General features: G+C 56.1%; 6 protein-coding genes across 6 annotated transcripts; 4 read left to right on the forward strand and 2 right to left on the reverse strand.

Annotated features, from left to right (window-relative positions):
* Positions 1 to 2,793: 2,793 nt before the first annotated feature.
* SLS55_005097 (uncharacterized protein) lies at positions 2,794 to 4,375 on the reverse strand (the record flags this gene model as incomplete). The annotated part of the gene is made up of 2 exons (XM_066776548.1): positions 2,794 to 3,494; positions 3,544 to 4,375. 2 exons carry the CDS (start codon positions 4,373 to 4,375, stop codon positions 2,794 to 2,796), a joined length of 1,533 nt encoding a protein of 510 aa, XP_066632390.1.
* An 872-nt stretch (positions 4,376 to 5,247) lies between these two features.
* Positions 5,248 to 8,302, forward strand: YSH1 (endoribonuclease ysh1; the record flags this gene model as incomplete). The annotated part of the gene is made up of 4 exons (XM_066776549.1): positions 5,248 to 5,397; positions 5,447 to 5,544; positions 5,906 to 7,034; positions 7,091 to 8,302. 4 exons carry the CDS (start codon positions 5,248 to 5,250, stop codon positions 8,300 to 8,302), a joined length of 2,589 nt encoding a protein of 862 aa, XP_066632391.1.
* Positions 8,303 to 9,709: 1,407 nt separating this feature from the next.
* Positions 9,710 to 13,261, forward strand: SLS55_005099 (uncharacterized protein; the record flags this gene model as incomplete). Its single annotated transcript, XM_066776550.1, has 6 exons — positions 9,710 to 10,024; positions 10,092 to 10,296; positions 10,355 to 11,330; positions 11,386 to 11,572; positions 12,452 to 12,461; positions 12,633 to 13,261. The coding sequence occupies 6 exons, from the start codon at positions 9,710 to 9,712 to the stop codon at positions 13,259 to 13,261; spliced, it is 2,322 nt and encodes a 773-aa protein (XP_066632392.1).
* Positions 13,262 to 14,589: 1,328 nt separating this feature from the next.
* SLS55_005100 (uncharacterized protein) lies at positions 14,590 to 16,484 on the reverse strand (the record flags this gene model as incomplete). The annotated part of the gene is made up of 3 exons (XM_066776551.1): positions 14,590 to 16,269; positions 16,388 to 16,393; positions 16,479 to 16,484. 3 exons carry the CDS (start codon positions 16,482 to 16,484, stop codon positions 14,590 to 14,592), a joined length of 1,692 nt encoding a protein of 563 aa, XP_066632393.1.
* A 1,075-nt stretch (positions 16,485 to 17,559) lies between these two features.
* SLS55_005101 (uncharacterized protein) lies at positions 17,560 to 18,411 on the forward strand (the record flags this gene model as incomplete). Its single annotated transcript, XM_066776552.1, has 5 exons — positions 17,560 to 17,618; positions 17,694 to 17,804; positions 17,891 to 18,103; positions 18,145 to 18,208; positions 18,280 to 18,411. 5 exons carry the CDS (start codon positions 17,560 to 17,562, stop codon positions 18,409 to 18,411), a joined length of 579 nt encoding a protein of 192 aa, XP_066632394.1.
* Positions 18,412 to 18,802: 391 nt separating this feature from the next.
* Positions 18,803 to 25,083, forward strand: SLS55_005102 (uncharacterized protein; the record flags this gene model as incomplete). Its single annotated transcript, XM_066776553.1, has 3 exons — positions 18,803 to 18,980; positions 19,064 to 24,707; positions 24,786 to 25,083. 3 exons carry the CDS (start codon positions 18,803 to 18,805, stop codon positions 25,081 to 25,083), a joined length of 6,120 nt encoding a protein of 2,039 aa, XP_066632395.1.
* Between the last annotated feature and the right edge of the window lie 2,261 nt (positions 25,084 to 27,344).

Below are 27,344 nucleotides of genomic sequence, written 5' to 3' on the forward strand. Positions count from 1 at the left end.
TATCGGCAAGACGCGAACCACAGGAATAAGTACCCCTATCGACTGTATCTGGACTCTGTGGCTGTTAGCGTCAGTCACCCTGAGCTAAGGCTTGGGTTCAACCATGCTTTCGAATTCAAGTTATCATCACAGAGTAGTACGTCTTCAACCACACCATTCGAGCATAAGGCCCTTGTCTAATTTTGGTTCTCAAGGTACCTGCAGGGATTGGCTCGGAATCCGCGAGTTTCCAATTCAAGACGGGGACCTCGACTGCGAAAGTAATATAGTCGCAATCAAGAAGTGGTTGAAGGCCTGCGAAGATACATATGAGTGCCAGCGAACCAGGGGCTTGGATCATCTCCCTGCTCGCCTGATCGATTTGAATCCAAGGCCCACGGCTGGTGCTGAATCGTCCATCAGACCTGCTCTCATCGATGTCGCAACCCTACCTCTGCGAGCTTCTGGAGACGAGGACCCGCCAAGATATGCCTGTCTTAGCTACTGTCGGGGCCCAGACTCGGGGATTTTGAAGACCACTCCGGAGGCACTCAATGGACACAAACAAGAAATCCCCGTGGCAAAAATGCCCCAGGCATTTCTCGATGCCATTGGCCTCTGCCGAAAGCTTGACATCAGATACCTCTGGATCGATGCGCTTTGCATCATACAAGAAGATGAGAACAACAAAGACTGGGAGAGGGAATCACTGAAAATGGCCGACGTCTTCGCGAACTCAACCATCACCTTTGGCGCGGCCGCCACAACCTCGGCCTCTGACTCGTTTCTGAAGCGACATCCTCACCAGTCTGTTGAAGTAAGCTTCCGATCCTCCATCGATCCAACGATTTTCGGAACGTATCACAGCATCAATCACATTAAGAGCTCTATCTGCTCGTATTCCACACAGGCCCAGCGATGGCGAGCCTGAATCTCCTGGATGGAAGCTGGAATCACTTGCGTCGGGTGAAGTCACATACCATCTTGACTGGGATCCTCGGATCAGCAAGTATGACGACGGAGACCCCGAGACTCAACTCATTCTTCTATCAACCAGCTGGCGAAACAACGGTCGGGACCGTAGCGGACTACTATTGTTACCGGTGAAGAACCACCCTGAAAAGGTGTATTGCCGAGTCGGAGCTTTTATGTTCGAAGACATTTGGTCAGGTTCAGAGTTTGTTTGGGAGGACCGAGACTTCAAGATAATTTGATTCGGATTACGGCGTTAGTGACCAGGAGTCAACCCCTCTTTCCCGAAACGAACTATTTTGCAAATGGTCTGGCGAACCACCTTCAGCGTTATCGGCCTCTCTCCTATTTTTCTTTCCTGAGTTATAATCTGTCACTATGCATGTCATTACTTCTTCAAAATAAATGAATAGAGAACAGGAACTCCTTCCAAAGCGCCATCACTCGTCAAATAATTCTGACCCATTATTCTCACCGATGTATTTGTAGCACGCCATTCCAAAGCACAGCAGTGCCAGCAAGCAACCCGAATAATACACTCCTAGAAAACCAAATGATACTTAAGAGAATAATACATGTGCTCCTCGCTTTACACCTCTTCCCGCCACCCAACCCGATTCCACTATCCCATCATCCACGCACGCTCCCCCACTGCTCCCATCCACCGCCCCAAATCCCCAGCAGCCAACACCAACAACCACCCGCACAACTCCCCTCCTCTCCCCCCCTCAAGCCGTATCCCCCACCAAGCACTCAAAGTCCAACAATCCCCACCTCAGAGAGCACACCTTCGACCTACTAGCCCTCACTATCCAAGCCCCGATCTTTCTCTCCCAGCTGTTCGGCTGCCCGAGCTCCGCCCCCTTCTCTCGTCCCTCGATGATAGTGTATATACTCTACGCCCCACGGAGAAACCGTCTCCCTAGCCGCCCGGGGTACCTGCTTTCCGATGTGCTCACTCGCTTACACACTCGCCCGCTTACTCTGCTTCTCCCTGGCCCCCGCCACTCCAATCCACAGCATTTCGGAAGCTCGCTTGCCTGCCTTCCCCCATTGCCTCTCACTCCTCGCATATCTCCCCTCTCCCCACCCCACCCGCACCACAAGCAAAACACAACCCCCCCAAACACCCACAAAGCCATGCGCAACAAACCAAGAAACGAGGAGGTCAAACAAGACATCAGCAACAAAAAACGGGAGAAGAAAAATGTTTCGAAATTTTTTTGTTGGTGGTCTCTCTCTCTCTCTCTTTCCAACCCCCGCTCTCTCAACTCATTAATTTTTCTCGATCGAGATTTACTTGGTTGGCCGCGGAAGCAGAAGAAGCAGAAGCAGAAGGCGCAGAAGAAGCAGAAGAAGAAGCCCTCCCTCCCTCGCTCCCTTCCCCATTTCCCTTCCCATTCCCATTCCCCTTCCCGCAGTTTCTGGAGAAGGGTTGGGAGGGGAAAAAACAACAAAAAAACTCCAGTAATGCATGTGTGTGCTGCCAAGGTCTTTAATCTCCGAGTGTGACCATGTGCCTGCCGCGAAAGAAGAAAGAAAGAGAGAGAGAAAGGAGATTCCCGAAAAGGCTTTTGCCCTACCCCTCCCCCATGATGCCTTCTCGCCCGCCCGTCAAAAATCCCATGTCTGCAGGGCAGCAAAATATGATATACTTCTTCTTCTTCTTCTTCTTCTTCTTCTTCTTATCCTTTTCCTTTTCCTTTTTTTTCTTCTTTACCCTCCCCTCCCTCCGCATCCCTTAAACCATACCGATCATCCTTTCGAGCCAAAAAGGAGGAGCCACTGGCTGGTGGTTTGTCTGACTTGGGGTGATGACGTTCCGCTCAGACTGGTACCATCTCAGTTATCCGACTTCAGCCTCACCAGCGCCCGCGCCAGCGTCTTCTTCTCGTTCCCATCCTGCTCCAGCGCCGCGATCAGATCGCGCATCTGGATGCCCTTGCCCTTCGCTCCGTCTTCCCGCCAATCGCCCCACTTGCGGTCTCTGCCCGTCAGGCCGCGGTCCTGCGTGCCTCCTGCGCTTCCTCCGCCACCCGCGCTGCCGCCGGCGCCGCCCGCGCTTCCTCCGCCCACGGCGGCACCGCCACCCACGTTCGTGTTCAACCGCGGCGTGCTGGCGCCGGATCCTCCTCCTCCGCCTCCTCCGCCGCCGCCGCTCAGCCAGCTGTACTTTTTGCCGAAACCACCGATGGCCATGTTCGCCGTCGTGTTGGCCGCCTTGTGCAGCACCTCGTCCGTCTGTCCGGCCTTTGCGAGGCGCTCCCGTTCCTTCTTTGTCATCTTCAAAGGCACCAGATCCGCGGGGGATGTCTGGGCACCCGGTGTGCCGGGTGCGCTGTCCCCACCCTTTGCTGCCGCACGCTTTTGCCGCTTCTTGATCCGCTCTTGTTCGTACTTGCGCTCTTCCGTCTGGAGCTTCCGCAATGTGGAGGAAAGGTCGGATGAGAAGGAAATGGTGGGTTGCGGGGTGGGAGGAGTATCGGTGGGTGGGGTAGGGAGACGCGAGGGGTCGTTCTTGGACGAGTCGGCATCGAGAGGGCCTAGAGGTGGTCAGCAGAGCAATTGGAGTAAAGGAAAGAACGAACATACGTTTCGCCGGTACTGTTGTGGGACTGATGGCACTGTCGGGCTGATCCCATGCGGTCTTGGTGATAGAGGTCGACACAGCTGTGGTTTGCTTCGGCGCTCCATTACCGGTTGCGATGTCGGCAAATTCCGGGGGAACAACACCGTGGGAATTGAGTTGACGTGACCGTGAAAGCGCATACGCGTCTTCCATGATACCGCGTAATCTCTCCTTGGTAGCCAAGGAAAGGAGAGTCAGAATCTCCGCCAGGGGTGCATTCGTGTCAAGGAGCGCGGCAGCCTGGGCTTTTACTATGCCAGTGCCGTCAGGAGAGGCGGCTTGTGTCCCTGTCACCCTTTGCGGCGAGTCCTTGCTGATCCGGTCGTATAAGCCGTCTACATTGAACTTCACGCCCTGGTCGTAAGTGTGGCGACCGATCTTCTGCCTGATGTTGTTACCACGGCAGAAGGGATCGTTGAGCTCCTGTTGCGCCTTTTCGGCCAAGGACCGCGCGGCCGCCTTGTGCTTTTCGAATAATTCCTCCTCAACAGTCTTCTGGGAGACGGCCGGCTGGCTAACCGGACCGGCGCCCTGGAATGCCGGGTAGTTGCCAAAGCTTCCTTGCGAAAGAGCATTGAAGCTGTTGTTTGGCGACTGTGTAGCAGGCGACTGCGAAAATGAAGTGGTGAAAGAGCTGGTTTGGTGCTGATTCTGATAGGTCTGAGCCAAGTAGTTCTCTTCCTCACGCAAATCAATGCCCGAAGCTCCGATGACATCACTCAAGTCATTGATGTCGGTGGCCTTTTCTTTCTCCGGCTTTTCCTGCTTGTCTGCCGGCCGCTGGGGCGGGCCCATGGATCCGGGAGCTCCACGCGACGCATCAAAACCCGGCTCCGGCGGCTGTGGCTGATTGAACGGAAGTGGCGTGTGCGCGGGCGCAGGAGTATTCGGCATGGACGAATAAGGCGAGTTGTGGTAGGGCGAGTACGGAGGGCCGGGGTTGCCGGGGTTTGGGGACAGTCGGGGGCGCTTGTTCGCGGGCGGGACAGCCATGCCGCCGGGCGACATCTGAACGGGCGAGCTCGCGGTGGGCGGGTAGGGCGAGTAGGGCCGCTGCGGCGGCTGGGGCGGCGGATGCATGGGCGGGTATTGCTGGGCCATGGTGACGGATTGAGCCGGAGCTGGTGCTGGGGTCGGGGAAAGCGGTCCTGCTGGTAGCAGCCTGGGCTGCCCGGGTGAGTCGCCGTCACCTAGCCCGATCGCGCCGTGTCGATCATGCGCGGTTGTGTCGCTCCTGCAGTCGCCTAGAGGATTCGCCGGGGGGCGCAGGTCGCGGAAGTGCCGGAAATGGCGTGGAGGGCGGGCGGCGAGCAGTTCGGTGGGTGGAGCGGCGGATGCGATGGGGCGCGGCGATGATGAAGCGGCTTTGGGAAGGTTGGCGGGCGGCGCGTCTGCATTGCAGGAAAGAGCTGCGGCCCGTTGTTGATCCGGCGCGCGCGTCGAGCTCCAGCATGCAGCTGCGACCCGCCGCGCCGACTTCACCACCTCGCCAACTTCTGCGGCTCCTGCAACTCCCGCTCCCTTTATGACCCTGCGCGCGTCCCGCTTCTGCTGCTGTCCGCGCGCATCAGCTTCCGATTGACCCAGCTGCTGCAGCGACCCGTTGCGCCAAGCCGTCAGCCCGCCGCCCGACCACCCGCCCGCCGTCGCCGCAGACGCCCCCCATCATGGCCTCAAAACGCAAGGCCGCTGCCATGGCGCCCGGCAGCGACGAGCCGGTCGATCCCGCCGATGAGCTTCTCTTCTACTGCCTGGGCGGCGGCAATGAGGTCGGCCGGTCGAGTCACATCATCCAGTACAAGGGAAAGACGGTCATGGTACGCAGCCTACATTCCTGGCTTGGGCGGCGCACTGACAACACCACAGCTTGACGCCGGCATGCACCCGGCATATGACGGCCTTGCCGCGTTGCCCTTTTACGACGAGTTCGACCTGAGCCAAGTCGACGTTCTATTGATCAGCCAGTAAGCATCTAGTTCCTTTGTTCAGCGTCTGCTTTGATTGAATGGCCCAAACAACCCCCGAACCGTGCTCCGTAATCCTATGCAGCTGCACTCAAGGGCGCAATCCGTCGTTCATGATGAACGTGAAGGAAACTGTGCTGGGCATGAGTTCTGCGATGCGTGGTACTCCACCTGCATATCTTGTATCGCCACCGTTGTATATGAGCATCAATAAAACTCTATTCTTGCGCCTCCCGACTCGCTTTGCTGTGGTGACAAAACCCGCTCGCACTGAACTCATCCCCTCCATGTACATAGCACCTACCCTTCCGAACTGCGCAGCCGCCTCTGAGAAAGGACATCATGCTAACGGCACTGATAGTTTCCATATCGACCACGCAGCCTCCCTCCCTTACGTCCTGTCCAAGACGAACTTCAAAGGCCGCGTATTCATGACGCATCCGACCAAGGCAATCTACAAGTGGCTCATCCAGGACAGTGTTCGCGTCGGCAACATTTCGTCTTCTTCAGAATCCCGCATCCAGCTCTACACCGAAGCGGACCATCTTTCAACCTTCCCGCAGATCGAAGCGATCGACTATTACACAACACATACCATCTCCTCGATCCGCATCACCCCTTATCCCGCGGGTCACGTCCTCGGTGCGGCCATGTTCCTGATTGAGATTGCCGGCCTGAAGATTCTGTTCACTGGAGACTACTCGCGCGAGGAGGATCGCCATTTGATCTCTGCCGAGGTTCCCAAGAACGTCAAGGTTGATGTGCTCATTACCGAGAGTACCTTTGGTATTGCATCGCACATCCCCCGTCTGGAGCGTGAGGCCGCTCTGATGAAATCCATCACCGGCATTGTAAACCGTGGTGGCCGCGCACTTCTCCCAGTCTTCGCCCTCGGTCGTGCACAAGAGTTGCTACTCATTCTCGATGAGTACTGGGCCAAACATCCGGAATTCCAGAAGGTCCCCATCTATTACGCCTCCAACATCGCTCGAAAGTGTATGGTGGTATACCAGACGTACGTTTACGCCATGAATGATAACATCAAGAGACTGTTCAGAGAGCGCATGGAGGAGGCAGAGCGAAATGGCGACGCATCAAAGGCTGGTCCTTGGGATTTCAAATATGTCCGTTCTCTGAAGTCGCTCGAACGCTTCGACGATGTAGGCAGTTGCATCATGCTGGCATCGCCTGGTATGATGCAGAACGGCGTCAGCCGAGAGCTGCTAGAGAGGTGGGCGCCTGACCAACGCAATGGTGTCATCATGACTGGTTACTCGGTGGAGGGCACGATGGGTAAGATGATCTTGCACGAACCCGATCAGATCCCGGCGGTCATGACAAGAGGCAATGCCGCAAGAAGAGGACCAAACAGAGAGGGAGAGCCGGTCTTGCTTCCTAGGAGATGTAGCGTCCAGGAGTTCAGTTTCGCGGCCCACGTCGACGGCACGGAGAACCGGGAGTTCATTGAGGAAGTCTCTGCACCAGTAGTGGTAAGTACATGCGCACGGCATAAAATACAAGTTCAAAGGCTGAGACCAATCCCTAGATCCTCGTGCACGGCGAGAAGCACAACATGATGCGTTTGAAGTCCAAGCTCCTCTCGTTGAACGCCGACAAGAAGCAGCCGGTGAAGGTGTTCAGTCCGGCAAACTGCGAGGAGCTTCGCATTCCGTTCAAAGCCGACAAGATCGCCAAGGTCGTCGGCAAGCTTGCTCAAATACCGCCGCCGATGCCGCAGCGGCTGAAGCGCGAAGACGGCACAGACGGCGCGGCAGAGGCCGAGGACGAGGAGGAACGCCAACCCCAGCTCATCAGCGGAGTGCTGGTGCAAAACGACTTCAAGATGTCGCTCATGGCGCCCGAAGATCTGCGCGAGTACGCGGGCTTGACGACGACGACCATCGCCTGCCGCCAGCACCTCACATTAAGCGCCGCGGGCATCGAGCTCATCCGCTGGGCGCTCGAAGGCACCTTCGGCGCCATCAAGCAGGTCAGCGGCAAAGACGCCGCCATCAACGGCAAGGCGGAAGCGAACGGCAACGGCGACGACCACAAAATGGAAGACGACTCGGAGGACTCCAACGACGCGGACGAGGAGATCGACCGGTCGACGACCAGCCTCGTCGTCATGGACTGCGTGACGGTGCACTGCCTGGGCGGCGGCCGGGTCGAGGTCGAGTGGGAGGGCAACATGATCAACGACGGCATCGCCGACGCCGTGCTCGCCGTGCTGTTCACCGTCGAGAGCAGCCCGGCGGCCGTCAAGCAGTCGACGGCTAAACACGCGCACAATCACGGCCACGGCCACGAACACAACAGCAACCCCCACGCCGCCTCCGACCCCCGCACCCGCTTCGACCGCCTCTGCATGTTCCTCGAAGCCCAGTTCGGCCCCGCCAACATCACGCCCCTCGCCCACCCCAAACTCCCGGACAACAACAACAACAACAAAGCAGCAACCCAACAACAATCGGCGACCGATCCTTCCGAGCCGCCGACGAAATCCATCTCCATCGCCGGCGGCGTCGGGGCGGGCGGCGATGATGAATCCTTCTCGGCGGAAGAACAGGCGGAGCTGAAGCGGTTGCACGCCATGGGCATCCCCGTCCCGGGCATCCTCATCAAGGTGGACAAGATGACGGCGAGGGTGTGGTTGGAGGGGCTCGAGGTCGAGTGCGCGAATGGCGTGTTGAGGGATCGGGTCAGGGCGGTGGTGGAGAGGGCGGTGGAGACTGTGGCGCCGATTTGGAGGGAGTAGGTGGGGGAATGGGAGATGGAGAAGGGGGCGGCGGATGTTGGATTTGGGATGGGGAAAATGGAAGAAGGCGAAAAAGAGAAAAGAAGATGATGGATGGATCCATGGATGTCGGGGGGGTATGGGGGCGTTAATTCTTATGACATCTCCTTTTCCTTTTTTTCGTTTTTCTTTTCTCTCTCTTTTGGTTGGAAGTTGAGGGCTGGCTCCTGCCTTATGGCAGCGCTTTACTGCTTCTTCTCTTTCTCGCCTTTCTCTTCTTTCTTGTCATACCGGAAAAACTTCTTTTATCTTGTGCGCTTACGTCGTTGAAAGATAGGATGAATGAGAGAATGATCACAACAAGGGGTGGGTTCGGAATGGTGCTGTCCAATGGACGACTATCAGGCGATAGAGATGAATTGCCAGAGTTAACACTACGTTCAGAGTTCTATCTCCGCTAAAGGATCGAAACACAGCAAATGTTCTGGGCTTTTGACGAAAAGGGGTATGCCGATTTGATGAGCCAGCTGAGCATACTCACGTGAGTGTCATGATGCAACTTTTCCGCCGCGTGCCTTTTGTCAGGTGTTTTATGTGAGTAGTGCGGGCTCATTGCTTCCAGCTGACCCTTGTCCCTGAGAGCTGAGGGCGCGTTCTGCTGTCGATTCGGATGAGCCATTTCTGCTAGACCAGTAGTTGCTTGAGTTCGACAGCACAAGGTAAATAGACGAATGCGGAATATGTCCCGAAAGGGGTTAGTGTATATTGAGTAGTGCCACGTAGATAACTCTCTCTCCCTCAGACCCTTCGAGGGACAATCCATCAAGTTCATAAGTTCAAACAGTAGTATCGTTCACGACTATCCTTACTTCCTCGCCATTTTGCGTTTCTTCCTTTTGTTAAAAAAATTCTAATCGTATAATTAGTAGGGTATTATTCTCACGCGACTGACGCCTCAGGTCGCAGCACTATACTATCTCCGTCAAAACGAATGACTGAAAAATTCCGGTCGACTATGGAACGGGTGCCATTCAGCCACTGGCGGCAAGCCCTTCTACGTACCCAAATCAGATGACAGGACTATCCGGTAAATTCAATCAGAGGCCATTTAATACTTGCTAAATAGGAGTTTATATTATATTCATCAGGTCCGCCAAACACCTCGCGATATCATGCGGTAAAGTCTCTTTAATGTCATATAGATCTGTCAGACGCAACAAGTTATCACTCACCATCTGAAAGCGGGGTAACATGAAGCTGAGCATACCACGGTTGCTGGAGCATACCATGGTTGCTGGATGCATCCTTGTGAGATTTTAGTCCTGGAAGCTTACCCCGCTCGCCGCGAAAGTCGCACCTCAGCTATCTCGACCATGTTCACCTCACATTGATTTTCCAGCGTCAAGGACTTTTGCTGCTGGAACGGAGATGTCAAACATCCGCACAAGTTTGCAAACACCGACAGAGCCATGGGAGCGCGCGAGATCCCGCTTCCTCGAGGGCCTGACCGAGGAGGAACAGGCAAACTTCCGGTCCGCGACGCTGGAAACCATCTACTACCAGGCTGACGTGGCCCATCGCGACCACCAAGAGAAAAGCAAGCTGCAAGCGTGTCGCCAGAAACTCAGACCACTTCTGGACATCTTGGAAGCATATGGGAAAGGCCTGGACGTCATCAGCAACACCGGAACTGCCTCGATGGTCATGGCTCCGCTCTGGGGAAGTATAAGAGTGGCTCTTCAGGTACGTCCGCGCCAACAGGAGCATTAGGCGCTTTAGAGTGCGCGTCAAGTTGCTGACGCACATACAGATTGCACAGGACTCCACGGAAACGTTTGAGAAGATCGTCGATATGTTGAAAGAGATCGGAGAGGCGCTCCCTCATTTCCGCGACTATGAACAATTGTTCTCAAGCCATGAGCGCTTGTTGGTCGCAATCTCCGATGCGTACCTGATTGTCATCTACTTCTGCACCGATATCAAAGAATTGTTTGGGGCTGCGAAGAAGACCAAGAGTAATTATCCCTGGTTCAAATTTCGATCCCGAGAAGCAAGTGCTGATTGGTCCCATAGGAAGCAAAATCAGTCTCAGGTTAGCATGCCAGACATCCTGGATACCATTCAAAAAGAAGTTCGACCAATACTTGAGAGACTTCACGCAACTCCAGTCTCGCATCGACAAGGAAGCCCAAAAAGCGGATATGATAGAAGCCAAACAGGAAAGGAAGCGCCAAGAGGACCACAGGATGGCGCTTGTCCGTTTCAACAAGAAAGAGAAACTGACAGAAGCTCTGCTAAGGATCTCACCTTACGACTACAAGGCCCATCACCGCAGGATACAGGAAATGCGTCATCATGGGACTGCTACATGGCTGTTCGACTGCCAGCCTTTTCAGGAATGGCTTTCTACGCCGACATCGTCATCATTCGGCTGTTTCGGTATCCCAGGCTCCGGGAAGACCATACTCGCATCCTCGGTCAATGATCATTTAGTCTCAACGCAACAGTCCAGCGTTCTCTACTACCACTACTGCAGCTACGAATATCCATCGTCACTCAAGACCACAGCCATCCTCGGAACGTTTCTACGACAGATGTTGGAGAGAGCGGGCCATTCTGCCGCAGTTGAGGAATCACTGTATGAAGACTTGCAGGATAAGTTGGATGTGCCGATCCCCAGGGAGCTCTTCTCGGTCATCTCCAACTATTTCAAGAGTGGGAACAAATACTTCTTCTTGATTGACGGAGTAGACGAGCTACCGCATCCGGAGCAGACCGAACTTGCTGCCGTCTTGCAAAAGGCATTGACAGTTGTTTCCGGATGCACTGTCAAGATCTTCCTCTCGTGTCGTCCGGAGGCCGTAATCCACAAGAAAGTGTTCCGTCCTGCCCACTCAGTCACCATATCCCCGGAAGACCTCTCTCGAGACATCAGAAGCTTTGTGGAAGCGGTAATTGATGAGAAGCTCAAAGAAGGTGAACTCGAGCTCCGTGACCCTCGTCTCAAGTACGAGATAATCGACCGATTGGCTACAGGCGCGAAGGAAATGTATGCTGTCAGACTTTATTACAACACTATTGGGTATACTAACAAAGCTTCTCAGGTTCCTTTGGGTCAAGTTCCAGATCGATGAGATCTGCGAAGCCGTCAGTGACGAGGGGATCCGTGAAACGCTTGAGAAACTACCAAGAGACCTTGTCTCCACGTATGCAAGGATCATTCACAGAATCGAATCATCAAGAGGAGGTCCGGCCAAATTGGAAATCATCGGAAAGGTCTTCCGCTGGCTTGTCTGCGCAAAACGGCCTTTGACCATCGAGGAGCTGAAAGTTGCTGTTGCCCTGGAACCGACGGATAGATCCATACCGACCGCTCGAATACCCAGTGACGATGGATCGAAGCTTATTCGAATATGTAGTAGCCTCGTCACCCTCAGTAAAGTGGATCACACCGTACGGCTCGCGCATCATACCGTTCGGCAATTTATCCTTTTGCACGGCTCCGAAAGTGCGCCATCAAATGATGATTCAATCATTTACACCGAAGCCGGGCCCATTTCAAGTGCCTATACTGAACACAGCATGAGGCTACATTTCAGCCCAAGGGACGCAGAGCGGGATGTCAGCGAATTGTGCTTGGTTTTCCTCCATTTCGACGAATTTGAAACCCAGATACAAATTCGGGATGCAGACCATACAAAAGTGCAAGCGACAGGGGAAATGGTCAACACTCTACTCCAGGGTATAGTTCCATCTCTCGGTACCTTAGGTAGGTCTTTGGCTTATCTAAGTGGCGGCACTTCTATACCCGTCGATAAGTCCAAAGACGTCACCTTCATCCTCCCAAAGACCAAGCAGAACGGCACGAAGCAAGAGCCCCTTTTTGACCAATATCCCCTCTTGCAATACATATCCACGTACTGGCCCGTTCACCTGACCGGAGATTTCCCGACTGAAGGATCTGACCAACTACGAAAAATCTACCGCATGGCCCGGAATATCGCCTTTCATAAATCGTTCCTCTTCCTAGCTCGTCCATGGGACAACCCAAAGTATACCGAGGTCGGCTTGGAGCATCAGCACATATCACAACCACCCCATCTACCATTGTTCCGCTGGGCGCTCGAACACGGATCAGACTACCTATGGAGACGACTTGTTTATGAACAGAACAAGTCAGGTAATAGAGTCTATGGAGATGGATTGCGGAGATGCATCCTTTTCGAGATGCAGCCATACAGAGAGGAACGCGATATTTTTGTCCGCGCCGCATCTGGAGGAAGCGTCTTGATCCTTAGAAGCTTGATATCGATTCTCAAGTTGCATTTTCCATGCAACGCAGTGCCAGTAGATGTGCTCTACCGCGCCATTGCTGTGAGCTCAAGCTCGACTGCTAAACAATTTCTCGACCTCCTAGAAAAGCACGAGATGCAAGTTGCTCTAGGACAGCCCAAACTGGAAAAGGAAGGGGTGTTCTTTCGGCGAACGAAGCTGGAAAGGAACCATTCATGGCTGGAAAGCACCTGGTTCCAAAAGGATCTGACCCAAAACGGGAGAGCAGTTTTCGACGCTCTCATAGCAAGATCCTCCAGCCAAGGAGACGATGAGGTTTCTGAAAAAATTCGTACCAGCATCTTACACAACCACATCCTCCGTGTCGAGATACGCTTTTTCAGCGTTTCCTCGCACTGCAAATTATTACTGGATGGCGAGATCGTCCGCGAGGTTAAAAGGCCGTCGATCAGCCAGTCTTTTGACCTTCAGGTTCACGATAAAACCACTGCAGAGTTCAGAGCTGACGGGTACGAAGTGGTCAATGATGGCAGGGATGTCGTCTGCGTAGACAGAACCACTTTCAATCTCGCCGACCTTCAGCCTTTCAAGCAGAAGCTAATGACTGTACGTACTGATGGCGAGAGCGGCGCCGTTCTTATCAATCTAAAGCTTATGTGGATGAGAAAGGACGAGGTGATGGAGTGATCGGAAAGAGGGGAGGAACATTCGCCGGTCCAAGGGGAGACGAGGAGAAGGTTGGGGAGGAATTCCATTGGGAGTAAACGGCACAAGGCTCTGGGGTGAGGTTTTCCACGCACAGCGGTCATTCCCGGTATCGAAGTGGGCCTTTTCTTTTTCGAATTTCTGTCCTCATTTCCGCCAGCCAGCAGATTCCAATGTTCACATTCTTTTGCTATTTCTCAGTACCATGCAACTACTATTTCAATACACGGAAAATGCAGTGTCCAATTGATTCCCTCACTGTTGCAACGTTTTCTGACCGTGGCATGAAAGGAGAAGGGCCAGGACAATGATGTGGAACAATGAGAGGACCGAGATGCCAAAAGAATGATGACTTAATACAAGCAGTCCCAGTTCACTCATCCCCAACTGTTTGCTTTACACATCAAAGTATCTCCTCAGCCAGCGCGATCCACCGACACGCCCACCGACACATTCAACAGCACGTCCATCGGCACATTTTACTCGTCTGGAGATGAACGACCAAGCTATCTCAGTAACTTCATGCCACAACAAACCACGCAGGCAGCGCGATCCCATCCCCGGACGCATTTACACAAGCTCGCACAATTTCAAACCCCGCACCTACGCCCAAGCACTGACTTGACTCCAACTACCCGCATAGCGGGGCTTCAAGAGCTCAAGCCCTCTGCAACCTGTGGTGATACCAGCGGACGTTGTCGGTGGATCGCGCCGACCAAGGTGATAGCACATGGCGAAAACAGCCCGACAATTGTATTCATTTTCATTGTAATTTTTGTTTCCATTGAGCAATCTCGCCGACTAAGCAACCCCGAGCAAAGTGTTCCCACTCCCTATCTGACACTCCGGAAAGGATCGAGATGAAAATTAAAGAGACCTTTTTCGTTCCATGAGAAAATGCAAGACCGTCCATGCATGTGTTTTAGCCTCCCGAATCCAGCAATTTTTGTACGCCTGACGCTCTCCGTTCATGACGAAACCGCTTAACGAGGCCTCCAGACGGACCTCATACCGCATGAAAAACGGAATGAGAACTGAGAAATTAGAGAAAGGAAAAAGGAGAAAGCCATCTTGTTTTCATTGTGGTCTCCTCCGATGCTTTGCAGATGTTGAACGCATCGGAACTGAATAGGAAGAAAACAAAAGGAAAATGAAAGACCATACAGCACATCGGAGAAAGTGAAGTGAACTAGAAGAGGACACCACCGTGTCAATCGGGCAATTAGTTCCATAGTGGCAAGGGTGCATCCAAATCCGGAAACTCACGTCTTTTACTTGAGCCGGCACACATCGAAATCTTCATAAGCTCATCAGAAGAAAGCTTCCTTGGGGTTGATGATGGTGCCGGTGTAGTACCGGAACGTAGCCAAGCTGACGTGCATGTGTTTCTTCACGCCGATGTTGGGCAGTTCGGCTTCCTTCTTGAAGTTGAAGTTGCCAAGGAACTTCGCAATGCCCTCCAGGTCCTCGGGATCCTTCTTGTCAAATGGCACGTTCATGATGACCGAGCCAATGACTCTGGCGCCACCGTGATCAGCGAAAGGGCCGGTTGCAGTAAACTGATAGCCTTTCTTAGCATCGTAGCAGGTGTCCAGGATGTAAAGGAGTCGATCCATGAGGCAGCTACCGATCATGTGTCGATGGTAATTGGGATGGACGAACACTTCGGCTTCCGCAGTGTAAGCGTACATGCTCTGGCGGCTGAGGTAATCAGATGCGCAGGCAAAGCCGAGAATCAAAGCGTCAGTACCATTGGTGTAGCCTCGACCAGACTTCCTGCCCTTTTGGCATGCAACGAGCCAAGGCATGGAGCTCCCGGTTTCATCGGCGATGCGACGCGCAAGGTCAGGGACCGAAAGAGGCACGACTTCCGCCGACTTGATGCTGTTCTGAACGTAATGGTTGTAGATCCCGGCAATCTGTTGAGCGTCGGCAGCGAGAGCGACGCGGACGTATAAGCTGATCCTGGGCTTGATCTTCGCAGGCTCCACAAAAGTGACGGGCGGGGCTTCTGCAATGGCGGCAGCAAGTTCCTCGCGTTCACGTTTCCTTCGCCTCTCTCTATCAGCCTTTTTCTTGAGCCTGCCTTCCATCAGCTTCTCAGAGGCATTTCCAGAACCCAGATCGTTGACATTGAGAATCTGACCCTCATGATCGGTAGGGTCAATTCTGGCCTCGGGAACGTCATAAGAATTCAGTAGGCTGGACTCCTCAGAAGTGTACTCCCTCCACCAAGCCTTGCTGTCATCCTCCGCCAGCGAGCTTCCAACGTGGTTGTTCCACCACTCTTGAAGCGAGGTGCCTTCAATGCGAAGAGATGCCCAGATACGGGGCGCAACCTCACCACTTGGCTCGTTCAAAAAAGTAGGCTCGTTGTAGATGTCAACGGCAGCTTCCGTGTCAATGGAGCCATTAACGAAGCGCATCATCTCCTCGTTGAAGTTATGGTGATGGTAACCGCGGCGAGTCTCCCAATCAGTCGGTCCAGGAAGCCAGTTGCCCTCCCAGTCCACCAATTTCTTGAGGTCATGGTCAGGGTCAGCGGCTGGGTTGGAGTTGAAACCAGCCTCAGAGCCATTGGAACCCCAAGCACCAACCTGCTCATTAGAGTTCTTCTGAGCCCATTCCCGGATCTCTTTGTTAGTGACCCACTTGTTGTTGCGCTTAGGCTTGACCTGTTCGCCGTCCTGCCTCTGACGGTTGCGGCTGTCCATCATGGCACGTGGCCCTGTGGGCGGAACATTTTGGTCCCAGATGGTGCTTGGGTTGGTCTGGTGCGGGTTGGCTTGGTGCGGGTTGGCTTGCGATGGGTTGGCTTGGTACGGGTTGGCTTGGTGCGGGTTGGCTTGGTGCGGGTTGGCTTGGTGCGGGTTGGCTTGGTGCGGGTTGGCTTGGTGCGGGTTGGCCTGAGGCGGGTTATCTTGAGGCAGGTTGGCCGAAGGCGGGCTGGCCCGATTCAGATTGGCTTGCGGAGTGTTGGCGGGCAATGGCTGCTCCGGAATCTGAGCTGGCACAGTTGTCGTAGTGCTAAGTGGGGCAGTGTTTGGTTGCGTTGAGCTCCAAAAGTAAGCCTGTTGTGCACACTTGGAATAGAGACGGGAAGGTTACCTTTGGCTGCGGGCAACGCCGCCGTTACGCGCCGGGACATCGTTGGAAACGACGCCCTCGTTCAATGCGACGCCACTATTCAGAGGAACACCACCATTAGGGGTGGCGGTGTTGTTGGGAGTGGCCTTCTGCAAGTGAGGCGGAACATACTGGGACTGAGCCTGGGCCTGAGCCTGAGCCTGAGCCTGAGCCTGAGCCTGAGCCTGAGCCTGAGCCTGAGCCTGAGCCTGAGCCACACGTTTGCGCATGTGAGGGGGAACGTATTGCGGCGGCTTGATGTCCGTCATTGTGTCGAAATGATCCTTCATAGGTGAGCGCCGGCGATTGTTGTTATTGTTGAGGGCGCGGGGTTGGCGGGTAGGAGGGGTGGGCTTGTGGTTGAGGTTGTGTGGTGCAGAGCGTGGAATGGAAGCTGAAGGTCTACCCGCAGCGTGACGGGCACGTGCTGTAGCTTCGTCTTGGTCGATCTCACTTGGAGTGCGCACTTCAACCAGGACACCTTCGCGGCAAGGGCGAAAGTCGGTCTCTGTGTGCCAGGCTGAACGAGTCACCGCGGGAGTGCGATCCGTGCTGGTGTCGGGGAAGGCAGGACCGGCTTCGATGTGGGCTTCGATGTTGCTTCTGGCAATGAGGTTCCTGCGCCTTTCGGCCTGCCCGGTCTCTACGATCCAGGAGTGGACTCTCTCGGCCTTTCGATAGTCCATCATTAGCGAGTGGCGTCGCGTTGGGCGTCTGACAGAAAGAGCACTCAATAGCGCAGACATGAACACGAGGGCGGGCTCGTCACTTACCTTGCGCGTTTCTGCGTCGCGGCTCTTCAGGTGACGGATCGCGTGGATGGACGCAGCGGAAGAACAACTGAGTGAGGTGGTTAGTTTCAGTTGACGGCAGACGGGCGGAACTAGGCAGAAGCTGACCCTGAGCGTCGTAAGCGTGACCGAGCGCGCACAACGAGTCGGGCTCGAGCGGGCGTTGAGGTTGGTCAGAAGACGAAAAAAAGAGAAGGTACGGGTGGAAAAGGTGAGGTTGCTGTGAATTGACAGGTGGTGCCATTTTCGGTTAGCGCGGAAACGAGGGCAGCTGCCGCGCTTGTCTGCGCAGCGCAGTGCACAAGCACAAGCACAAGAAGCAGCTCCCACCAGCTTTCTCCCACCCCGTCCAAGCAAGCCACGATGCTGTCCATCCTGAGAAAAGCACGACTGAAGGACAAGGAGATGCGCGTATTGATGCTGTACGTAGAGAAGAGCGGAGAAGAAAAATAAGAACAGCCAAGCAGGCCTCCCTGCGGCCGGCTGACTGCTCGCAGGGGACTCGACAACGCCGGCAAGACGACCATCGTCAAGAAGATCATGAACGAGGACGTCAACAGCGTCAGCCCAACCCTGGGCTTCATCATCAAGACGATCGAGTACGAGGGGTAAGCTGCCACCGCCCCGGTCCGAGGACAGAATCGCTGACCGCCAAGTTACAAACTCAATATATGTAAGAGCCGCCTCCCTGCAGCCGCCGCGGTCGTGCTGAGCACCACGTGTCGCCGATAGGGGATGTCGGCGGTCAGAAGACGCTGCGCACGTACTGGAAGAACTACTTTGAGAAAACCGACACGCTTATATGGGTCGTCGACGCAACGGACCGCGAGCGCACCGACGACTGCCGCCGCGAGCTGGACGGGCTGCTGCTGGAGGAGGCACGTCTTCCGAATTCTCTCTCTCCGGCGTGCGCGCACTGACGCTTCGGCAGCGGCTGATGGGGGCAAGCCTGCTCGTCTTCAAGAACAAGAGCGATGTTCCTGGGGCGATGGGTGATGACGAGATCCGTCAGGTGGGTGCTTGGGCGGACGGGCCACGTTCGTTGGGCCCGACAGCTAGTCGGGCTGGCTAACGGCGACGCAGGGGCTGCAGCTCGACAGCATCACCACGCACAAGTGGACCATCATGGCGTGCAGCGGCATGACGGGGCAGAATCTGGAGGAGGGGCTGCGATGGGTGATCCAGGACGCCAGGGACCGGCTGTTCCTGTTCTGAGGCCGCGGGAGAGCTGCAAGGAGCTGCAAGGAGCTGCATGGCGGCCGGCAACCTTATCGCCGAAGCGGCCTAGCGCGGCCAGGCGTCGCCAGCGTGCCAGCACCACACCAGCACTGCGCTGCCTGAGGTGGAGCAGCGGGCAGCGTGCCAGCGGGGCCCAGGAATGCCCTCGGGGCCCACCCCGGCGGCGGCGCGGTGCATCAGGCGTGCAGTAGTGGTAGCAGAGAATATATATGCTTGCTAGGGCTGTTGCGCAGGGCAGCCGAAGCGGGCTGGTCTATTTAGATTTTGGCCCAGCAGCCGCTCTTGTCCACCATCATCCCCGCCGCCAGAGGTTGGACAAATACGGGCAGCCCGCTCCCTCGCCGCCCCGAAGGCTCCTAGCCGCATCATGTCTGCCCGCAGCGATGAAGCCGCGCCGCCGCCCGACGATCCCATCAGCCCGTCGTCGTTCGTGGAACACATCCGCGAGCTTGGCGAGAAGCGTGACCGGGAGGACCAGGAGCGCAATCGCTTGCTGGAGGAGCAGATCCTGCAAGGTCGCGCTGAGCGTGCGGCCCGCCGTGCTGGTGTGTACTATTTTCCGCCCGCCTTGTTTATGTTTGGGCGACGCTGCCCGCCCCGTCACTGACCAGCCGCTGCTGCACCGCAGAACGCCAACGCTCGCTGTCGCCCGAGAAGGCCTCGCAGCTCAGCACCCCCGTCTCCGTCAAGAGCTCCTCGCCGCGCAGCCTGCACCTCGACCTGTCGTCGCCGACCATGGACGCCCACGACGACGCGCTGCAGCGCCTGACCGGCTCCGCGCCCGACCCGCACGGCGACGAGTCCTCAACGCCCGCGAAGACTTCTCCCACCACACCCTACACGCCCACCAGGTCGAGCACGCGCTCGTGGCAGCAGCGCCGCCCCACGTCGACCAGCGGCCGCAGACCGCTCAGCCAGATCGCCGCCGAGAACAGCGCATCGCGCTCGCCCGCTGAGACGTCCGAGCCCTTCGACCCCGCCGACGACACCGCCTCGAGGACACAGATCGCACAATCGCTGGGCTCGAAGGATCCGTCGTGGTTCAAGCAAACACCCGACCGCGGCATTGGCTCCCCTGCAAACCGCCGCAGCCGTGAAGACGAAGACGCAGACGTTGCCTCGATATCGGACAAGCGACAATTGCCCGGCATGTCGCACGACACGGCCGCCGAACGCCCGACGAGCCCACACGCCGAGAGCGTGCGCTCCAGCTCGCCCTCCAGAGCGAGCTCCGTGCGCGGCAGCGCCGTCTTCAGCAACCGATTGTCTCGCGACACGTCAGTATCCGGCTACAGTGCGGCCGAGGCGAAGTCCCCGCTGCCAACGCTAGAGTCGCAGAAGTTCCGCCCTCCCGCCTCCGAGCCCGACGACACCGAGCACGCCCTGTCGGAGCGGATCATGGCGATGTCGCCGTCGCAAGGACGAATGTTGCCTGAGCGTACGCCGTCCCCGACAAAAGGCATGGGGGGGTTCGTGCAGAGTGCAATGATGAGGCGATCAGACAGCGTGAACAAGCGGTGGAGCGTGCAGACACCCGGAACCCTTAGCAGACAGAATTCTACCGCCAGCGCTGGTGGTTTCGGCGGGGTGAGCACACCGACGCTTGAAGCGAGACCGCGCTCCCGTGGCCAGTCCACTGAGCGGCCAAGCTCGAGTCACAGCAATGCGACGGAGAAGGGCGAGGGCGCCGAGGAGCCGTTCACAAGACCGGCCAAGGCCTTCCGCCACAACAGAGGAAAGTCGGTCAGCTCCATCACGCAGCTGGGGGAGAACCGCTCTGGAGCGAACTCGCCTGCAAGCCCCAACAAGCGATGGAGCCGTAGCCCTACAAAGTCGAGCTGGCTCGAGAGTGCTTTGAGCACGAAGCCCGAGTCGCCAAAGCCGAGACCGCAGCCCGAGCAGCCGAGCTGGATGGCAGAGATCAACAGGATCAAGGCCCAGAAAGCGAGCGTAGATCTCTCCAGGCCTGAGAAAGCCGATACAGATCCACCAGCAACTCCGACTAGCCCTACAAAATTCCCCAGTCGCGACGCTCTCCGCAGACCAGAATCACGGGGATCTGCACAGGGGCCCGTTGCGCAATCACCCGATTTGGGTCAGGGTCCGCCCGAGAAAATTACCGACCGTGAACAACATCCTGCTCCTGAACCGGCCAAACCCATAGCATCTACGCCCAAAGGACAGCCAGACACCCTGTCATCTCCTAAAATGGAGACGGCGAAGGACTCTGCTGCCAGCCCGCCGTTGGGAAGCGCCGCCGACAAGGCCGAGAAGCCGGCGGTTGCCCTCAAATCGCCCGCTCTCCGCGGGGGTGACCCCCCTGCATCCAAGCCAGAGGACCCCTCGAAGCCAGACTTCCGGTCCACGTTGAAGCACCGTCAACGCCAGTCGGAGTCTGTCAACAAGGGCGAGTTGGAGTTCCAGAATGTCTTTGGCAAGCTCAGGAAGACGCACACTGAGAAGTTCGTCGCCCCGGACACGCTCAAAGACAATATCAGCCGGGGCAAGGAAGCCCTGAACGTCACCGGCGGCCCGGCTCCTCGCGTGAAGAAGGATGAATTCAGAGAAAGCCTTGTCAAGCAGCGGCAGTCCATTCAGATGAAGGCGGAAGAGCATGGGGGTTCGCACGTCAGAACAGGATCTCTTGCGAAGCCTGCAGCACCGGTTGCGGAGGCGCTGGAAATTCGCAAGAGTCTTGGTCGGAACGGGAGCGTTTCGAAGCTTCCGACCTCACCAGCCAAGGAGGAGCCGTCTCCCGCAGCCACTCCAGAGCCCAAGGAATCACTTGAAGCACCGGCAGCCCCCGAAGAGCCTGCCGCCGAGAGCGAATCCAAGACACCTGCTTCGCCCGCCAAGGAAGAGCCGCCAGCCAAGCCCGCTTCGCCTGCCAAGGAGGAGCCCCCAGCCAAACCTGCTTCACCTACCAAGCCTGCTTCGCCAACCAAAGAGGAAGCACCCGTCAAACCTTCTTCGCCTACGAAGGACGAGTCCCCGGCCAAGCCTGCTTCTCCGATCAAAGACGAGCCCTCGACGAAGCCCGCATCGCCAGCAAAGGAAGCACCTCCAGCCAACGAGGCCCTTGCGAAGTTGAAGGCCATGCGCGAGAAGAAGCTCGCCGAATCTTCTCAGCCAGCCACGACCGCAAAGGATGCTGACGCACCAGCAAAACCAACCATCAAGGTCCCGGGCAAGCTGTCCGATCGTTTCAACAACTTGCCCGACGCATCGAAGCCTGCCGGGATTCCCGGGAGACCTGCTCTGAAGCCCGTAGGCAAGCTCGCTGATCGCTTCCCTGGAGCAGGTGGGGCACCGAAGTCGCCAAAGTCACCGGACGTTGAGGCCCCTTCGCCATCTAAGTTGACCGGCAGGGTGCCTGGAAAGCTTGCGGACCGGTTCAATACCCCGGATTCCTCCAAACCTTCTTCTCCGATCAAGTCTTCTTCACCTTCCAAGTCTGCTTCCCCCACCAAGCCTGCTTCCCCCGCAAACGATGAACCTGCAGGCAAGCTGTCAAGCAGAGGATCCGGAAAACTAGCCGATCGTTTCAACCCTGCCCTGGCTGCTATGCTTGCTCGCGGGGGTGCTCCTGGCGGGCCTGCTCCGGGTGCAAGGGATTCTGGCTCGGCTGCTGCGGCAAGCCCTGCCGTGGAACCGGAGGCAGGATCTACGAAGGAGCTCACACACATGACAAAGGGCCGCGCGCGTGGTCCGAAGAGACGGGCACCCAAGACAACGGCTAAGACGGATTCTGCCCCGGAGCCAGCTGCGGAGATCGCCTCCCCCAAGCCGATCCGGAAGACGTCAGTTGTGGAGAACGTTTCTCTCGTCAAGGAAAAGGACGTTTTGCCGAGCTCGCCCACCAAGGCCGAGAAGGCCGAGGAATCCAAGCCTTCTTCGCCTTCTCTAGAGTCGAAGCCCAAGCCAGCCGCTCCCGCTAAGTCAGCTGAAGTTACGAGAAGGGTATCGGCTAAGCTGGACAGTCCATCGGAGCCCCCAGTTCCCGCTAAGAGCCCTGAGTTGTCGAGACGTATCTCCGCGAAGTTCGAGCAGCCGTCTACGCCGCCGTCGCCAGGTGTGAAGAGTCCCGACCTCGCAAAGAGAATTTCTGCTAAGTTCGAGCAGCGGAAATCTCCTCCACCTGAGCCCTCGACGCCCAAGCCGTCCGAGTTGTCCAAGAAGGCCTCCGGCAAATTCGATTCCCACCAGTCCACGATGGCACTGGATCTGTCGTCCCAGGAAACCAAGGCCGAATCCCCCAAGAAGGTTGAGCTCCCTACCGAAGAAGCTGCTCCAGTCACGGCCGCTTCTCCTCCGAAGCCCCAGTCGCCAGTCAAGCCGGAAAGCCCTGCCAAGGAGGAGCCCGAGGTCAAGGCTGCTTCGCCCAAGGTTGCTTCACCAAAGGCTCCTTCCCCTAAGGCCGAGTCGCCCATCAAGGTCAGCAGTCCGTCCAAGGAAGAGGCTACGCCCAAGCCAGAGTCGCCGAAAAAGCCAGAGAGTCCGGTTAAGTCGGAAGGCGCCAAGTCGGATATCGCGAAGAGAATAGCTGCCCTCAAGCAAGGGGGAGATCAAGCTGCTCCCTCGCAGCCTGGCTCTCCAAAGCCCCTCTTCTCTGGTGCATCCCGCTTTAACAAGGATGTCAAGTCTCCCACGAGCCCACCCGCATCCAGCCCGAGCACTCCTACCGTTGAGTCGCCCAAGCCACAGAAGCCTCTGCCGCAGCCCCCTGCTGCTGAAGAAGCAAAGCCCGCGACTCCCGCCAAGGACAAGCCCGAGACTGTAAGCAGTTCGGTCAAGGGCGTTGCCGCAAAGTGGGGACGCCAGCCTGAATCTTCCTCAACTCCTCCTAGAGTGAAGTCGCCCGTGAAGCTCCCCACGAGGAAGGACGAGCAAGAGGCCATGGAAAATGCCGGCTTGGCAAAGCCGGAGTCGCCTAAGCCCATCGGCCTTGGCATTGCCTCTCTGAACGACAACAAGGAGAACTTCGTTCCTACTCCCAGCGTCAGGATTAGCAAGGAGCTTCCAGAGCCGCCGGCCAAGACTCCTCTTTCCCCTCCCACGTCCGCCGGAACCCCTCCTCCGAAGCCAGTGAAGAAGGACTCCATCTCCTCAATCCGCAAGGGTTCCCAAGAGCGCAAGGGTTCCCAGGAGTCCCCGATTCCTCAGCAGTCTGAGGCCGGACAGCTCTTCGCGGATTTCTTCGACGACGCCCCAGTCACCTCAGGGAAACTGGATGTTGACGCGCACCGCGTTCTCACCAGCAGCCCGCTCAATGCAGAGAGGGTCAAGACGTTGAAGCACGAGATCCAGGAGATTTCCGGAGATGGCAAGTTGACGCCGATTCCGCCGCAGGAGGAGCACATTCTCTTCGACAACTCGATGTACCTCTGCAACCACGCGTTTGCGTCTCAGAATGGTGCGAAGCACACTGAGGTCTACCTTTGGACTGGCTCCGCAGTGCCGGAGCCGGCAGTCGAGGATGCGCAGCTGTTCGCTCGTAAGGCAGCGCGGGATGTGGGCGGCAAGCTTCTCCTCATCCGACAGGGCAAGGAGTGCCCCAACTTCTTCCAGGCTGTTGGCGGAATCCTCGTCACCAGGAAGGGAAGCCGCACCGACCATTCGAAGCAGTACATGCTTTGCGGCCGTCAGCATTTGGGTCATATGGCCTTCGATGAAATCGAGCTATCCGTCAACAACCTTTGCTCGGGTTTCCCGTACCTTGTCTCATCCCGGACCGGCCTTCTTGCCGGAAAGATTTTCCTATGGAAGGGCAAGGGCTGTACGGCTGAAGAGCTCGGATGCGCCCGTCTCATCGGAATGGACCTTGGCCTGACGCCCGAGATTGAGGAGGTCGAGGAGGGCAAGGAGCCCGCCTCGTTCCTCGAGGTGTTTCCTGAACCGGCCAACGGAAAGGAGAAGAAGGTGCCGCGTTCGGCGGACCACTGGCGACTCAAGGCCAAGCACGAAAAATACGGCGTGCGACTGTTCCGCGTCGACGAGAAGCCGGTGCATACCGGCGGCAGCTTCCAGGTGAGCTCTTTATGGCCCGTTTCTTTCGTGCGACGAGTTTCGCAGGCGAGCACCACAAGCACCCAAGGACCATCCTCACCAACAGAATCATCTCCCCCGCAGAGCAATGCTGGTCCTGCCTCTTCTTCTAACGGAGCCCCGAAGCCGAACATGACGGCAGAAGTGGTGGAGATTGCCCCGTTCAGCCAGACGGATCTCGAAGCCGAGAACATTTACGTTCTCGACGCCTTCTTCGAGATTTACATGTAAGTTCCGACCGTCACGCCGCCCCCCTCCCAAGGTAGTACTTTATTAACGACAGCTTTTTTTCCTCGTTTCAACAGCGTCGTCGGTGTCCTTTCGCGCAGCCAATCGCACGCCTTCAGCACGGCCCTCATGTTCGCCCAGGAGTACGGCATCCTCGCGGCGTCGCTGCAGGACAGGCCCTTCATCCCCGTCTCCACCGTCGTCCTCGAGGGCGTCCCGCGCGACATGAAGGCCGTCTTCCGCCGGTGGGAGGACCAGATGCAGCCCACGGCCGCCCTCATGGCCGGCCGGCCCCGCCGCGGCAAGAGCTTGCGCATCGTCGGCCTGCAGGCGGCCATTGCCGCTACGAGGGAGAACGGTGCTGCTGCCGCGTAGGCGGAGGCGGCTTGCTTTTCGATACCGATACGTGTGTGCTGTGCAACGGAACGGGTAATGGATAGCGGGGGGCTGAATGATGACATGGCGCTTTCTTGGTTTTTTCTCTTCTTTTTAAACCACGAAATGTTGCACAAAGTCAATGGAAATGGATAAAAGGAAAAAAGACCGATGAGCATGGCTATGGGTTAATTGAAAGAAGAAGAAGAAGAGAAGAAACAAAAACTAAAAGCAAGTGTATTCGTGTAGATAATATCTGTTAGTTCCCTCCTCCTTCCCCCTTTTCTTGTTGCTTCTTCTTCATTTCTTTGTTTTCTCTTCTTCGTTTTCTTCCCCTTTCCCGGGTTTGCATCAGGAGGAAAGGGAAGGGGGAAGAGAAAGGGAATCAATCATACAAAGAGAGAGAGGGAGAGGGAGAGAGGGAAGGGGGCTGGAACCTGAATTTGGGTTTTGGGTGTGTGTGTGGTTTTTGCATTGTCTCGGCTTCTTCCTTCATCATCATTTTCTTGTTTCCTTTTTCCTCTCACCTTTTTGATCAGCATTACTTAGCGTCGATATTGTCCGGGGATTGCATTTTTCCCTTTTTTTTTTCCTCCCATGGACTACTACTATCTTGCCTTCATCGATCGGAACCATCATGGGGCGTCTCGATGGGACTGTTTGCGTTTTGCTCTTTTTCTCTGTTTCTTTTTTCTCTTTTTCTCCCCCCCTTTGCTCTTCTTCTCGGATGGGGTTTCTCTCTTCTTCTTTTTGGGATCAATAGATGGATGGCGCGAATGGTGGCGGTGTGGGGTCTTGCTTAGTGCTCTTTTTTGCGTTTTGTGTAACTCATGGTCAGTCTGTCTACCGGCGTGGTGACGACAGTGAGGTATAATGAGGAAAGAAATGAATGTCTTTTCCCAAGCGAAAGCGAAGATGTGGATTTGTCGATGCGTGAAGAGGTCGGGGGCCACATGGGGTCGGCTTACATACAGATCTTGCCGTTGGAGGCTTGTCTGTCTGGCGAGTTCGATGGCTGCTAGTTACTTTGACAGTAGTCAAGACCTTCCGGTGCCTTTTTCCAAAACTGTGTGGTCCGGAACGTTGATACGGATTGGGATGCCAGCGCAGTAGTTGCGACGATTGAAATGACATTCCTGTCGACTTGAAAAATGAAACCTGTACGGAAGTGCAAGATGCTAGGTAGCACGTGCTGAGAAGGCCATGAGCTCACGCAACAACGGTCACACAACGCACGGGGTAGGAGGCGTACCTAGGTAGTAGTACCACAACATTGTAGTTTTTACGGTCGTCTCCGGCGGTCGGATTGTAGGAGCGATATTGGGACATGGCCAAGTACTTTCGTCGGTCTGTATGCAAGCATATGTCAGCCTTCTCGACTGTTCGGAGTAGAGCAGCAATTCCACGCCATAGTAGTAAGCGCTTTCCGGGACATATACCAGAAAAAGTCGATTTCGGCCTCGACGTGTGGAGACACGGCTGTCGATATCCGAGTAGCAACGACTGTTAGCCCCAACAAAACACATACCCCACAACTCAATCCGTGAGGCTGAAGGAGGGGAAAAAAAAGGGGGGGAACGCGGGGAGAAGAGAGGAGAGAAAGGAAGGGAATTTAAGGTGCAAGTGTTGGGGTGGGGATTCATCGGCCAAAAAAGAAAAACGTACAACAGCCGGGATTCCCCAATGGTCACCCACTTGAGTACTAATCGGCCGGTTCGCAGCTTGAGTACGGCTGAGCGGACGGGAAGCCCTATATTCTGCGACCTATGGTCGTACGTGAAAGAACCATTTGCCAAATAGCTAAATAACTGCAAGTAAACCGGCTGTTGACTGCGCGTCGACTGGAATGCTGCTTTTACGAATTTTGCGACCCTGCTTTGCCCTAGAAGCGGAATTCTGGAGAGAAATTGTCTGCGACCTATGGTCGTACGTGACAGAGACAGTTGTTCAAACTAGAAATTACAAGCGGACGGAAAGCTCTGCTTAAAGTGTTACTATCTCATGTCTCCTTTGACTAGCGAAACAGCAGGGACGAGTAATACTTATCGACTTCCCTATAAGAATTCAATGAGGGCCGGTCTCGGCACGAAATCGACCCGGCTAAGCAGGCATAGAGAAGTCTACTCGGATGCGCTGACCCTCCTCGCGGGCACCCAGGAACGCACGGCGCTGCAGTCGTACTACCGCATCGCCATGTGGCAGCCTCATGCGGTGATGCAATTGATGGCGCCGACGCCGGTGCTCGGGGTGGTGCACGCGGA

This window comes from Diplodia seriata (genome assembly GCF_021436955.1).
Source record: "Diplodia seriata strain FDS-637 chromosome Unknown scaffold_5, whole genome shotgun sequence".
Classification (NCBI taxonomy): domain Eukaryota; kingdom Fungi; phylum Ascomycota; class Dothideomycetes; order Botryosphaeriales; family Botryosphaeriaceae; genus Diplodia; species Diplodia seriata.